At 31.6% G+C, this 15,073-nt stretch overlaps 1 protein-coding gene across 6 annotated transcripts in view; it reads right to left on the bottom strand.

Annotated features, from left to right (window-relative positions):
• Positions 1–15,073, bottom strand: part of ACAP2 (ArfGAP with coiled-coil, ankyrin repeat and PH domains 2) — a 143,896-nt gene that overhangs the window by 25,029 nt on the left and 103,794 nt on the right. For 3 of the 6 annotated variants that reach the window (XM_070243486.1, XM_005602103.4, XM_070243483.1), the window contains exons 9-14: positions 14,997–15,071; positions 10,040–10,152; positions 5,306–5,326; positions 2,185–2,236; positions 1,173–1,273; positions 497–602 (exon numbers count right to left, since the gene is read on the bottom strand). In XM_070243486.1, coding sequence (XP_070099587.1) covers positions 497–602; positions 1,173–1,273; positions 2,185–2,236; positions 5,306–5,326; positions 10,040–10,152; positions 14,997–15,071 — 468 coding nt within the window. The remainder of the gene's footprint in view (positions 1–496; positions 603–1,172; positions 1,274–2,184; positions 2,237–5,305; positions 5,327–10,039; positions 10,153–14,996; positions 15,072–15,073) is intronic. The other 3 variants (XM_070243487.1, XM_023623537.2, XM_070243484.1) reach the window with 1 other exon arrangement.

Genomic DNA, 15,073 nt, shown 5'->3' on the forward strand with positions numbered 1-15,073 from the left:
AATGATAGGTAAAGTCAAGAGAAATAAACAAAAGAGAAATTGAATCTAGATTTTACATATAAAACCCATTTCAATTACAAAAATCATCCTCCATAAAAAAGAATGTCATGGGTTAAGGTGGTCAAAAGGTACGAACTCCCAGTCATAAAATAAATAGGTCATGAGGATGTAAAGTACAGCATGATGACTATAGTTATTAATACTGTATGGCATATTTGAAAGGTGCTATGAGAGTAAATCTTAAAAGGTCTCAATACAAGAAAAAAAGCTTTTGTAACTATGTACAGTGATAGATGGTAACTAGACTTATTGTGGTGATCATTGCATAGTGTATACAAATATCAAATTATTACGTAGTACCCCTGAAACTAATATAAGGTTATATGTCAATTCTCAATATCTCAATAAAAAAAGAATGTTATAATCATACAATGTTGCAACTAAAGTTAAAAACTTTGGCAATATATCATCTGGTATTGCAGTATTGTTTACTAACCTCTGATTCATCACCCTTCTCTCTATAAGCAGTAGCGATACTGGTCTGAACAGCTTTAATCCATGCCTGGCGCAGCTTTTCAGAATCCGCCTGAAGCATACAGCTTCTAAAATGAAATGACGTCGTTTTTTCAGATACAAAATTAACCCCCCAAAAAATAAGGTTTACTTTTTTTGCCCATTTTGCTATTTAATAATTTTCTAACAATAATTTCTGTTGAAAGGTTTTATTTCACCTATCTTCACGACAGAGTATGTTCAAAAAGCAATCAAGGTACCAATGAAATAAGTTACCTATTGAAAACAAACTTTAAATTTACCATAGAAACATACTACCACTACTAATTTTTTCTATTGGGTAGAAATATGAAATGATAGTTATCAGAGAAATTGATCTAATGTATGACTTCAGTTCATCATCATGAAAGCTAAAAAGTTTTCATATGGCCACATCAATAATCTTTATGGAATATAAAGAACATGATACCGGGCAGAAATTACATAAATATCTGACTGTAATACCTATAATCATTAGTGAAATTTCCTTTTAAAATACTTTTTTCCTCTTTAGCACAGATATTCACTAGTGAAACACAAATCTTTCTCTATTCTGGAAAGTTCTTTAAGACAAACTATAGAAACATAAAGCAACTTCCAAATTCTCTAGAACCACTCACTTTGTTGGAGAGACCACCTCAAAGCAGAATCGTCGTTCTATGTCTTCACAATGCTTCACTGTGCAGAGCCGGAGATCTTCCACTACCACAGTGGGGTTATCCTACATTAACGAAACAAAACTCCCATGTTTTCAACCTAGGTTTTAAATCCTACTACCAACAATGACATACTTAGAAATATTACTTGGAATAAATGGTCCGATTTTAAAGATTTATATTTTATCTTATTTTAAATTAGAGATAGAAGTTATCAACATAGATAGAACTAATAAAAGTAATTCTGTCCTGTTAATAATTTTACCTGCCTCATAAAACTGCTGTATAAGGATTAAATGAAATAGCTTATATAAAAGAGCTTAATTAATTTACAGTTGAATATATCATTTACAAAGGCTAACTAGGTAAAAATCAAGTCATCAATTAACTAGTGGTTCTTTGTTTCTATTTTTAATATTCTCAAGTCACACGTAATCTCAGTATGACTTTTAAACAAATAAAAATTCCTCACCCTTAGTTCAGAAAAACAAATACATAAAAACAATATTAACAAATTTAGAGGTTGCTATCTAAATTACCTCAAGCTTACTAAATTTAACGGCATTTTTAACCTTTCTATATTATCACCTTTGGCCCTAAGGTGATATTTCTTAAAAGACATCTTTTCCTTCAGCCTCAAAATAGTACTACGGAGTGGTAGTGTTATTCCTGTCACACAGCTGAACAAAGAAATATATGAAGAAATAAAAATAATAATTCTGGGACACAGAAAAGTCTATTTCAAAGCTGTGAATTATGAATTCAGGACTCATAATCACTCTGCTTTTAAGGATGGCATGCTGATGCTTTCCACTTTTGAGTCTTCTTTAACACGTCCAAAGATAAAACTAATATGCAAATAATAACTTTGCACACGAGCATTTATGAACTTCAACGCTTTATCAAGACAAGGAGATAAAGAACTGAAACTGGGCACTCACTGGGCTTTCACTTCATTACCTAATAAGACACCTACCTTGAACTTTTTCTGGTAAACCAACTGATTGTTCTGTATTGAAAACCAGCGTCTAAATAAATACAAAATAGATTAAGTTTTCACAAACATAATTTATTTCAGTTGTTGTTAGAAATGAAATATTTGGGAAAGCACTAGAAAGTCAGTTTATGGTAATTATGTTTTGAGAAGTGTATTGTTTTCTTTTGCTTTATATACACTGATGTCAATGAGATAACTACTGAAAGTAAACAACAATTTTAAAACCACAGATTAGGAAAATAAAATTACTATATTGTGATTCATTTTATGTCAGAAATTTAAATGCTAACAAAAGCTGTTATCCTTTATGCTATCACCAAATAACTGTTTTAAAGTAAAAACTTAGTTTTCTGAAGTTCCTCAAAAATAATTAAAATCCTTCCCCTCAAACAATTGCTTTTATTATAAAGTACGAATAAATTTATACTGTAAATAAGACTATCCATCTGCATACAGTAAGACATTGAAATAAATGGTGCTTTGTTTTTAACCTTTCTGTAGCTAATTCAGCAAGCATTTGATTTGTTAAGCAAAACGTGAAATTAAATCATCATTTTAGAACTGATATCAAACAGGAGATAATCGCCAATTTACTTTGCCTTACTTTCATATAAACTACTTCAAAGCAGAATAATCAAAGTTAACTAAAAATGCTTCACCCAACTATTTATATTTTTCTGCTCTTTATTGTAAATTATCATGCAAACAATTTACTGCAATCTTCTTTGGAAGAAAAAGCTACACTAGGTATGACATATTTACTAATTCTAATTTATTAAAACAGTAAAAGGACCTAAAGACTTACAAAAAAAATTTACAGCCAAAAGCCATTCATAAAAGGAAGCAAAAATTCTCATCAAGCATGAAAGGTAAAACAATATTTGAGTCATTATTTTAAAATTAGTTTCATGAGATGATTCCTATTGTAAACATTAGTTATTAATCTATTAGCAGATAGAGATTCTACCTTTTCACTGATACTAATACAAAGCACTAGAAATTGTATTTAGACATATTTAGAATTTCTATTTTAAACAGTTAAGTTAATTCTCCAAAGCTGAGAAAATAATTACATGCTTTCCTATTTTTAAGCTAGACAGATTGTTAGGTTTTCTTGCTACTTAAAAAAGTATCATCTTTACCATTAAAATAGAGATTTGTTAAATAAGCATCTAGATAAAACCAAGTGAGTTGCCTCTAAACGCAAATCATCAAGAGGCGGGCTAGAAAAGGAAGAACTTCCGGGTTTCTTTGCTTTGGGACACATAGTTGGTTAGAAGTGTTAAAGGAAATGCCTACAAACACACAAAATGGTGCAGCCCTGCCACATGGGATGACACGCAATGGAAACAATCTCTGGTATTGATTACAAAGTGGTTTTTTTTAAAAAATCACTTTAAGTAAGGTGAACTATATTAATAAAAATCCTTATGTTTTATAGTAATCATTTCATATAATTTGATGAAAAACTACGAAGAGTTTTATCGCACAAATGAGAAACACCCATAAAACCATGTGAACTTTTCATGCTTCTGAGGTTTTCAAAAAATAAATTTCTTTTGACCTGCAGCATCTTAGGCTAATAGCCTCTAAAAATAATAATAAAATACTAGATAAAAACTTATGTCTTTTGTCAGAGACCACTTCCTCTGATTATTAACTTTACAGATCATATACATTTTTGAAAGCTACTTTCCCTGCCATCGAACAGCTTTTGGCTGACTTTCTCACATCAGCAGTTTTTGAACACTCAGGAAAGATACTATAAATTCATCTTAATTTGACAATGCCTCCTAAGGAAAAAAATCATGATGCATGCTAGGTAGAAAAAAATTTTCAATTTCAATTACTAAGATCTGTATGTCTTATGACATTATTTCCCCTCCTCTGCCATTAAAAAAAAAACAAACTATACTCATTTACATTGATCAAGACTTTAATAGCTAAGTAAAAAGGATTATAATTTTTAATTGCTTCTGTAGATAACCCTAGTGATTATCAGCAACATTTCTAATAAAAGAAAAAATGAGATAGTTCATAGACCATGGAAAACAGAAAAAGTACTTAAGAATTTAAGCTCATGCCATGTACAATTTGAAGTTACTTAAAAGGACAATTAAATAGCAAAAAAGACAAACTTTGGAAAGCATTGTGCTGACAACTACACTATATTCTACAAGATTCAGAAACTGACCACGAAGCCAAAAAACAAGACAGTTTTTTAAAAAGGAAATTTCTTGGTTCATTAAGAAAAATAAAACACCCACTCCACACCACAGTATATCTATCTCACATTGAAATAACTCAATAAAATAATATTTTAGACCAAAATATTAAATTCATAAACAAATATTATTAATTTTAAAAGTCTAACAAGAGTTTCCAGATGGCAAAATTTGGGGGAGGGAGGGAAAAAATATATAAAAAATAAATCAGGTATCTTTTACCACATTTGACCACCAGTCCCAGAACTGTACTTGGTATCAAGAATATGGGTAAAAGTCAAACTTCTAAATATGTAGAAGTTTTATCAATAAAACTGTACAGATGATGGATTTGTGCACACATTCATATAGGTGCCAAATAGGTAAACATTTAACAAAACTAAAAGCTTGAACATGTATGCTCCTTTATCTCAATTTGAATTTACTTTTTCACAGGGAAAAAGACCAACATAGTAAACAAACAAAAAAAATCTAGGAACTGACAATGTTTCCTTACAACATAAGTAATATGGTTATTCTCAAAGGGATTATTTCCTAGTTACTGTTTAAAATTTTTCAAGAAACTTTACTAGCTTATGACCCTTAAAAAAAAAAAGATATAAAGGTATTCAAATTACTCAATCTATATCTTCTTCTGGTAGCTATAAACACATCAAACGTTCTTTTCCAGATTAAAACAAATTGAGGAGATGGGCAATGAAAAGCTATAACTCCATTTCTCAAATATGTTTCTGTTTTCTTCCCAATTTAAAACATAAGAGATTTTATATCCATTGCAAGTAATCCAACAGAAATGCAGGTTAATTATGAGCTTTCTCGTGCCAAAGAGGAAAGTGGAGTAAGGTAAGGGTGAGGGGAAGGAAGCCATTTGGTACCTGATATGATCGGGCTTTTTCCTGTCATGTGAAAAAATGGGGCAGGATTAAAACATAAGGGAAAGGTGGTAAAAGAATGAAAACGCAAATGTGCAAAATAAGCAAAGGACTAGCATGATACGAAAATAAAGCAAGAATTAAAGGAATAAGCTTAAGCTCATAACCTAATAAAATAGTCAAAAATATCTTGCATTTTGTTCACATTTTATACATATATGCATTTGTACAATTAATTCCAACTGCTAGGAATCTGCATCACTAATATTTCAGCATATTCAAACATTTTCTTCAAGTGTTATAGTACAGAAAGTTCTGGTAGGACTTAGCACACTTGGGCATACTTCTACTATTATTTTCTGACTCTATCATCACAGCTATGAAATATAGATACCGCCTTAACTTAATAAGCTGCTCCTAAAAAATTAAGGGATATAATCACTATGGATATATCTATATAAACCTGAGAAAAAGAAAACTTTTCACAAGGAAAGTGGGATCACTAAGAATTTCAAAGATTGTAAGATATCATCAGCCAAATAAACCTTCCTCCCACCTGCTCACCCACTTGTCACTAAATGATAGCAGAGACTCTAAGGCCACACATAAGTAGAGTTTATCGTTAATCTATGTATACACTTCTGAGTTTAAAACAAAAAGCAAATAAAAATAAAAATTTATATCTGTACTAGCAGCATACAAAATGCTTTAAGAAACTGTATAATACATTTTGTGCTTTGAGCTATATTTTCTAGTTCAACAAAGACTGAGCATAGCATATACTTATTCAGCATCTTTACCAGTTTTACCAGCTTATTACTAAATAAATTATATTAATATTTAATTGTTTTCCTTTTTCATTCATCTTTCATGAATTTATCACGAAAAACAGAAGAGAAATGCAGGTTAATAGTAATCTATCTAGCTCTGCTTTGAGCCTATCGTGAAGCTGCCACACTGAGAAAATGGCCTGACACAGAAAGATTACTTTGGTAGATCTCACGTCTCCAAAAAATATACATTATAGACATGTAAGAATCTTCATAGACACAACAAACTTAGAGATTTGAAAGCAAGCAGAAACAAGCTCAACAATTCACATAAGATACAAAACGTTTCACTTTTTATGCTACTTCAATCACATCACACAAAATATGATCTCTTCAGTTAAATTTCATATTACAGAATGATGCTTTCAAGTTATACCTAGATTTTATGAAGCACAGGGTCAGGTTTTAAAACTATTGGGAATTCCTAGTCAAATTCACATTTCCCTCAGGAAGGAGGTCTTTTCAAAAAGTTGATTTTGAAAATATTACACACTACTATTCCATAAAACTATAGATAATGGAAAATTAGTCATTTCATATGATTGGTATCTTATGGTGACTACAAAAAAAAAAACTTCCCTAAAACTAACCCACAAACAATCTAAAACAAAATAGTTAGTGGGCAGAAAAATCTTTATGTTTGAATAGCTGGATTCCTGGATTTTTAAGGCACAAATATAACAAACATACAGTCTTATATTCAGAGGCTGGTAGAACTCACTAAATCAAACTGGATAGAGAACTAGAGAAATAGGTCAGACTTTAAAGTCATATACAGATAAAGGGAAATTATTTGCAAGTATTTTCTGGAGACTAGATTTTTGATAAGCTTCATATAAGAAATTGATACAGTCCAATTTTTTTTTTTTTTTAAGATTTTGTTTTTCCTTTTTCTCCCCAAAGTCCCCTGGAACATAGTTGTGTATTTTTAGTTGTGGGTCCTTCTAGTTGTGGCATGTGGGACGCCACCTCAGCATGACCTGATGGATGAGTGGTGCCATGTCCATGCCCAAGATTCCAACCAGTGAAACCCTGGGCCGCCACAGCGGAGCACGTGAACTTAACCACTCGGCCACGGGGCTGGCCCCTAGCCCAAATTTTTAAAATTGAAAAGCAGAAGAAAATTCTAAGCAACATTTAATAGATTACTTTCTTCTCCTTTTTATAGTTACTGACATAACCTAGAAAATATTTATGACTTTTATTACAATGGTTTGACTTTTGTTTTCGTTTGTGAAGAGTTTTAGATAATGTTTACATGGTATATTCCTGTAAGTCTACTTTTTACTAGTGTTCTCATCACAATGTTCTTTAAAGGCATAGGAAAATGAAATTAATTTGCTATCCACAATTTTTTCCTAATAATGCAAATGAACTAGGTAGGTTTTTAAAATAATTTTTAAACTATTTTTTAAAATAAAGCTGTATTTTGTTTTATCAAAATACAGATTGTTTGGAATTTCCATAGCAAGTCAAAAAAATGTCAGGTTTTGGGCCTCAATCTCGTCATAAACCAGCTATGTGACCTTGAATGAACAACCATCTCCCTGCACCTCCATTTCTTTACTAAAAATTAGGGTGTTTTAAAACAGAACTACAATCTATGATTCTAGTTAGTAACTGTTATCCCACTACACACAGATGGTATCTCCTTTAAAAAGCGGCCCATTTCCAAAGGTAGCGTCTTTTTCACTTTGCAAATGGTAGGTAACCTGTCTACAATTGAGAATGTAATAGTTATCCCCTACTTGATTTTAGTTACATTTTAGTATCTATGTCAAGTAATAGAATTCATAAGCAAATAATAAAAACTGAAAAAGTCCATGCTGAAATCAGAATTAATTTTCTTCTATTGCCCTAAATGTAATGTAGTTTTCCACTATCACTTACTGTGCTTCATTTTGAAGTCTGATACTATTCCTTATGGGAGTAGTCCATGGAAGTTCATTTCATTTCTTCTTAACATAATGGCATAGTTTCTATGGATTTATTGTGTCTTCACTGTGTTAAACTTTAAGTAGATTGTTTGAAATCTGAAGGTTAAAATTCAATTCTAACATTATCTCATGAACCATATTGGTTGAGAAATCTTTATTCCTTATAAAAATTTGACCATCACACTATTTTATTTTTAATTTTTTTTTAAAGATTGGCACCTGAGCTAACAACTGTTGCCAATCTTATTATTTTTTTCTGCTTTTTCTCCTCAAATCCCCCCAGTACATAGTTGTATATTTTAGTTGTGGGTCCTTCTAGTTGTAGCATGTGGGACGCAGCCTCAGCGTGGCCTGACAAGTGGTGCCATGTCCGCGCCCAGGATCCGAACCAGCGAAACCCTGGGCCACCGAAGCAGAGTGTGTGAACTTAACCACTCGGCCACAGGGCCGGCCCCCATCACACTATTTTTTATTTTAATTTCCTACTCTGGCTATAGAAATTTGCCAGGAAAGGCTTAAAAGATTATTGTCTTAATTTTTACAGCTTAGAAAATGGAATTTTAATTTTTCGTTTTCACTTTACAATAGCTGCAAACATTATTTCTAACCAGACCATGTTAGTTAGTCCTTTTATATTCACTTGTTGTTCTAAAAGATGTACATAACTCAAAGAGACTTAATAGCAAATATAATCATTATTCTTTCCAGTTTATATTCATTCTCAGGAAAAGTAAAATTATTTCAAATAAAACACACCATGTACCATTTAAACATTTGGCAATATCAAATGCTACGGAAAGCCTCAATAAATCAATGACATTTGAAAATATCAGTGAATATTTTTTCTATATAGCCTTATCACCAAAAGATCAAAGTAGGTAGACTAGGAACCCATTTGATACATTGAATATTCAAACATAACCATTTCCATTTAAATTAACAAAAATGTATACTAAATTAAACTTACCGAGAAAATTCTATTTATTTTGCTAATGTCCACTTTTTTAAAAAAGAAAAAATCTTCTCTATCATTAAGTGAATTCATATCCTGTTCAAGTAGCAAATAAAATATACACATTCAACCAATAATATAATAGTAAATCAATTAACCAGAACCCAATACTACTCTCAATTATTACAAAATTAATTTTTTTGCAAAAAGAGAGGCATCTTTGAATAAAAGATTAATCACTGCTTTTCAGAAGGAAGATCCTGAGACAACCCAACTTTTTTTTATGCCTTAATGTCTGAAATTATTTGACTTTAGTATATTTAAACATGGGAAAATACAATAAAATATTTTATACATTCATTTAACAGACATTTACTGGATTATATTTTATAAAAATCAGTTTAGCAAAAAATTCAAAGTTTTTGGTAACCATCAAGTTCAGAATAAAGGAGCACCAACTGCCACAGACACTTCATACATAAAAATCTCATTTCCTAAAACTCCTGGTTAAAGTTACTGCAAAGATAAAAAGATCAGGATCACTTAGCTTAAAGACTCATAAGCAAACACGAAGTAAAAATGTACATAAACATGATATAGGGGAGGAACCCAAAGGGGTAAAAAAGCTCACTTGTCCCATTCATCCGTTATGTTCAATATATAATTTGTACTCAGATCTATTTCATAACAAATACAGAAGACAGCTCACATTCAAATTTACCTATTATAATAAGTAAATAGTCTAGTCACCATAGACCAAGCATTATAAGGATTCTCCTTGCTTCTTGGTTTAAACTTTGCTTAAATTTTAGAATTTAGAATTAGTGCTGTCATTTTTCACTTGCTTCTTAGGGTCTCCTTTCCTAGAAGGACATGTTATCTTCAATGGACTGGATTCAAGAAAGTTACTATGGACTGTGAATTTAGAGAATTATGAAGGAAAGAGTTGCCAAATCACAGGAAAAGTCAGAAAATTGTGAATATGGAAAGATCAAGACTAGGATTTGAAATATATTACCTGTTCCAAGTTTTGAAGGCATTGCTGGCTCGTTTGAACAGATATCCTTCCATAACAATGCCATTTGCAGCATCTACATTATATTCTAACTTAGAATCATCACTGGAGAAATCCTAGACAAAATAACACATAAAAAAGTTCATGTGACTTGACTAAGTTCCCTAGACAATAAGTTTACCCTAGAGAAACAGCTCAAATGGTAGAAAAGCTTTGTATTAAGATGGTTACATCAACAATATTCATAAGAAAGAGGGAGAACTAAATGTTCAATAATAGAAGAATGCTTCAATATATTAAAGTATTTCCATTCAGTGGACTATTATGCAATTATTATGATGATATAAAAATACAGATGATTATATAGAATATACTCTAAAAGAGAAAACAGAGTATAAATTGTGTATACACTGTGATTACAGCACAAAATAATATGTATACAAATAGACAAAGGGAACAACTAAATATTATACACAGTGTTATGTTTAAAATGTTTTCATTTTATCCAAATATTTCATGGTAATGTGTATGCTAACAAAAAAAGGGAATATAAACATATTTAATTGGAATTATTTATAGCTACTACTAATTTCTAAGAATATTACTATTATGATAGTTTTTTATTCTGATAGGAGTAATAACTCCACCACTTGGGAGTTCAGAAGTAGGATAAAGGCATCTTTTTCCTAAAATAAAATTTAGCTTTGAAAAGGAAAAGAATCACAGTTTGAAGCGGGCATGCTGAACTCACTTTTTTATGAGGACTATGGAGTCACTCATAGTCTTCTTCTATCATTCAAATCATTCTAGTTTTCACTTGAATGCAATTTAAACTTTCCAAGGATTCACGAAGTTTAGAAATCAGAAATCCTATATTTAAAATATTTCCTGATGAACTTCTGAAGTAATTTGAACAAAACTTCAAGACTGCTGCTATCCCCAAACTTAAAACTCTAAAAATCAGTCTCAGAACTTTCAAAATTACTTCTGGACCAATGATCAAATTTAGAATGCTATCCTATTAGGGAGTAGTAAACTTTCTGTCCTGAGAAAGATTTTGGCAGAGGCTGGATGACCACCTGCCAAGAATGTGGGGGTCCTGCACCAGAGAGGAGGCAGAGTAAGAATCACCTAAGGGCTTTCCAATTCTAAGAGTCTGAAGGATGGGAAAAGGAAACAGACTAAACTCAGAATTAAAAACAAAAACTCTCCTGACATGTCTCAAAATCTAACCATAAAAAGACATGATAATCTAAAATAATCAAGTGAAATAGAATCTGTAAATGAATTGCTACATTTAAAAAATCAGGGAACCTTTTAATTTTCTCATTTAAAATTTGAGGCTATAATTTATTTAATTACACAGATAGGATTAAGTCAGCAATAACTGAGCTTAGCAACATTCTAAAGGTTTCATTTGTAACATCGGCAGTTTTTTTAATAACCCTGATGCTATTTAAAACATAAAATAAAACTTCCTTGAGAATGCAATGAATTATAAGTATTTTTCTAATTTTCAACTATATTTCTTGAGATAAACTGTCTTCAATTTAATTACTATTAATATCAATTAATATTTTATAGTACTTAAAATGTAACAGATTATATGATTTTACAATGAAAGCAACTAATAATGTTGAATAAAAAACATAATATTAGAACTTAAATACATTGATGAGCTGACAAATTAGGAAGGAATACTTAAAGGCAAAAGATTAAGTGAAAACTGGAAGCCAAAGAGGTAAGCAGAGCAAGGCAGCCAGCTTTCATCTTTAAGGGCATTTGCCCCATCAGGAGAACCTGAAGCTTTGGTGTGGGGCCCAGGGAATACAAGGCAAGACCAAAGTTGGCCAACAAAGGAAATCTAATAGAAACCGTTCCTTTTGAAATTGCAAGCAAGACAAGAAGGACCATTATTACCACGTCAATTCAAGATTATGTTGGAGAGCATAGCCAGCAAGATAATAAAAAGGAAAGGATTGGAAAGGAAGGAACGAACTATCATTTGCAGACAATACGACTTTGTAGACAGAACATCCAAAAGAATCCAGTGATAAATTAGTATTACAAAGAGCTTAACAAGATTACTGGTTACAAAATCAATACAGAAAAATAAACTTTACTCTAATATATAACAAAATTAAACAGAAAAGAAAATTTTAAAATATAACATTTACAAAAACATTTGCAACACAAATGTCTAGGAATAAATCTAAAAAAAGATGTACATGAAAATTATCAAACTTTCTGAAGGATATTTTAAAAAACAAATAAATGGAGAAATATTTCAAGCTCATGGATTAGAAAACATTTTAAAATAAAGACATCGGTTCTTCCCCAAATGATTCATAGATCCAATGCCATCCCAATCGAAATCCCAAAAGCTATTTTTATGCAACCTGAAAAGGTGCTCCTGAAATTTATACGGAAATGCAAAATTTAGGCAATTCACTTTTGAAGAAGAGAAGGTAGGAAGGAGGCTTTGCTTTGTCAGATATCTAGATATACTGTAAAGCTAAAATAATATTTGCACAATATTGGCACAATTAAGACAAAAACACCAATGAAATGGAATAGAGAGACTGAAACAGACTTCAAAAATAGCGAAATGTGATGTATAACAGAGGATGTAACACAGAGTAGCAGGGAAAGAACAAACTTTTCAATAACTGATCTGGATCAGCGGGCTACCAATGAGAGAACAAAAGGAAACTGGATCTCTACCCCACAGCAAACACAAAAACCCAATTACAAATGGACTGACGATCTAAACACAAAAGGCAAATCTGTGAACATTTAGAAGATTATAAAGGAAATGTACATGATCTTTGTTTGGGAAGGATTTATTAAACAAGCCACAAAAGGTACCAAACATAAAAGTCATAAAAAAAAAAAAAAACTATGTGAAAATTAAAAACACATAAACGCCCAAAAGGGACTTATATCCAGAATGTATAAGAATCTGGTCAACAGGCAAGCCAATGAAAAAATGGGAGAAAGACTAACACATTTCACAAACAGGCTATCCAAACGACCAACAGACAAAGGGGAAGGGGATTGAGCTCATTAGTGATTAAAGCATAAATTAAAACCACAATGAGCTGTCACTATCGACCCACCAAATTTGGCAAAAATCAAAAACTCTCATAATACAATGAAGTAGCAAGGAGCAATGGGAATTCTCACACAGTGCTCCCTGTGGGAACGGCATAACATTTTGAAAAATAATTTAGCATCATCTACTGCTAAACATATTATATACCCTCTGATACAGCAGTTTTACTCCTGGGCATAAATCTATCAGGAATGTGTGCACATATCCAAAAGGCATGTACACGAATGTGCACAGCACCAATGTTTCTTCAATTGATCAACTTCAATTCTTGAAAAGTCTAAATAACTATACTAGACACATTTTCCCTCAATTTTTAAGTGACTGGATCTTTTCCTTCCTTCTTTCTTTCTTTCTTTTTTTTTTTTTTTGTTACCTGTAATGCAGCCTTGTGTCAGCATTTAAGGGCAGAAAAAAGGTAAGTATTCAAAATGAGCAAGAATAGCATTACTTTCTTTAAAGGAAAACAGTAATTGACTATTATTTAAAATCAAATAAATTAATCAGATTTAATAACCTACTTTGGATGTTCAGTACAACATTGAGCTGAGTATACATGAAGGAAAGATATTAAAAGACACATAATATTCATTAAATAATTGAGTTTAAACCAATAGTCACATTTCTACAAATATCATGATGTCTCGTTTTAATTAGAAATCATTGGTCCCAATTTTTAACACTTTCCACAGTAATGTCATTAAAACAAGTTACCCAACCAACAGTGATTCTAATTTTAAACAAAACAAAACATGAAGTTAGTCTTACCTGACTATAACTAGAAGTAACTAATTTAAAGATGGTCTGATAGCAAATCTTACCCTTTTTCAATAATGTTTCTCTTTGAATATTAATAACCCATCACCAATAAAGTTTTCCTTACTTTTAGTACTTTTATTCCTTACTTTCACTTTTTTCCACTGATATCTTCTATGTCAGATCTAGTTTACCGGTTTTTTTTAAAGATTGGCAGCTGCGCTAACATCTGTTGCCAATCTTCTTTTTTTTTTTTTCCTTCTTCTCCCCAAAGCCTCCTGGTATGTAGTTGTATGTTCTAGTTGTGTGCCTCTGGTTGTGACATGTTGGTGCCCAGGATCCGAACCTACTTGTATTATTACATTCAACCTCCAATTCTCTCCTCTTATTTTCAGATTACTACACAAAAGATATCACTAACTATATAAGACAAAATATTATTAGGTTGAGTTCCAAGTATGCCATTTTCAAAGCTTTTAGCATGCAAAAATAAAGACTGGTTTCATATTTAAATTTTCATTTTTAAAAACATATTTTTGAAATATGAGTTTAGCTAGACTTAGGCAAATTAACAAGAAATGCAAGTGAAATTTCAGCATCACAGGAGACAGAGGTGCTGACTTAGAGTGACTGCAACTGGAAAGTGCATAACACCAAACACACACATTGATGCTCCACCCCCCCACTCTCCACCCCCTCACCTCTTTCTCCCTCCCTCCCTCCTTCCCCCACCCCCCCACACTTTACAGGGATTGGTGATATCTTAATTGAAACTATGAATAGTGTTTTACATTCCAACTAAGGGCCACTTTTAAACTACTTAAGCCTCTAAGAGATTGGTATATTTTTCAGCTGGTTTGAGAGCATGGCTTTCAAATATTTTGATGTAAAAGAATAATACATGTCTGAACATCTGAAAAATATTTTACTTTTCACAAAAAAAGGAGGAATTTATCTAAACAATTCTAAACAATTTAATTACTAAAGCAACTCAAGGATTTGTTTCAACACAATGGTATCTTGCTGAAACCAATAATCAAACAATTTGTGTAAAATGGGAATTAATCTCCCTTAACTTTTCCCCTCCAGTACCTTTTGCTGAATGGTTGAATGTTTTTGCTCCATCTCTCTTTTCTCCTTTGCTGCATCCACAACCAGTCGATCCAACT

This window comes from Equus caballus, chromosome 19 (assembly GCF_041296265.1).
Source record: "Equus caballus isolate H_3958 breed thoroughbred chromosome 19, TB-T2T, whole genome shotgun sequence".
Taxonomy (NCBI): Eukaryota; Metazoa; Chordata; class Mammalia; order Perissodactyla; family Equidae; genus Equus; species Equus caballus.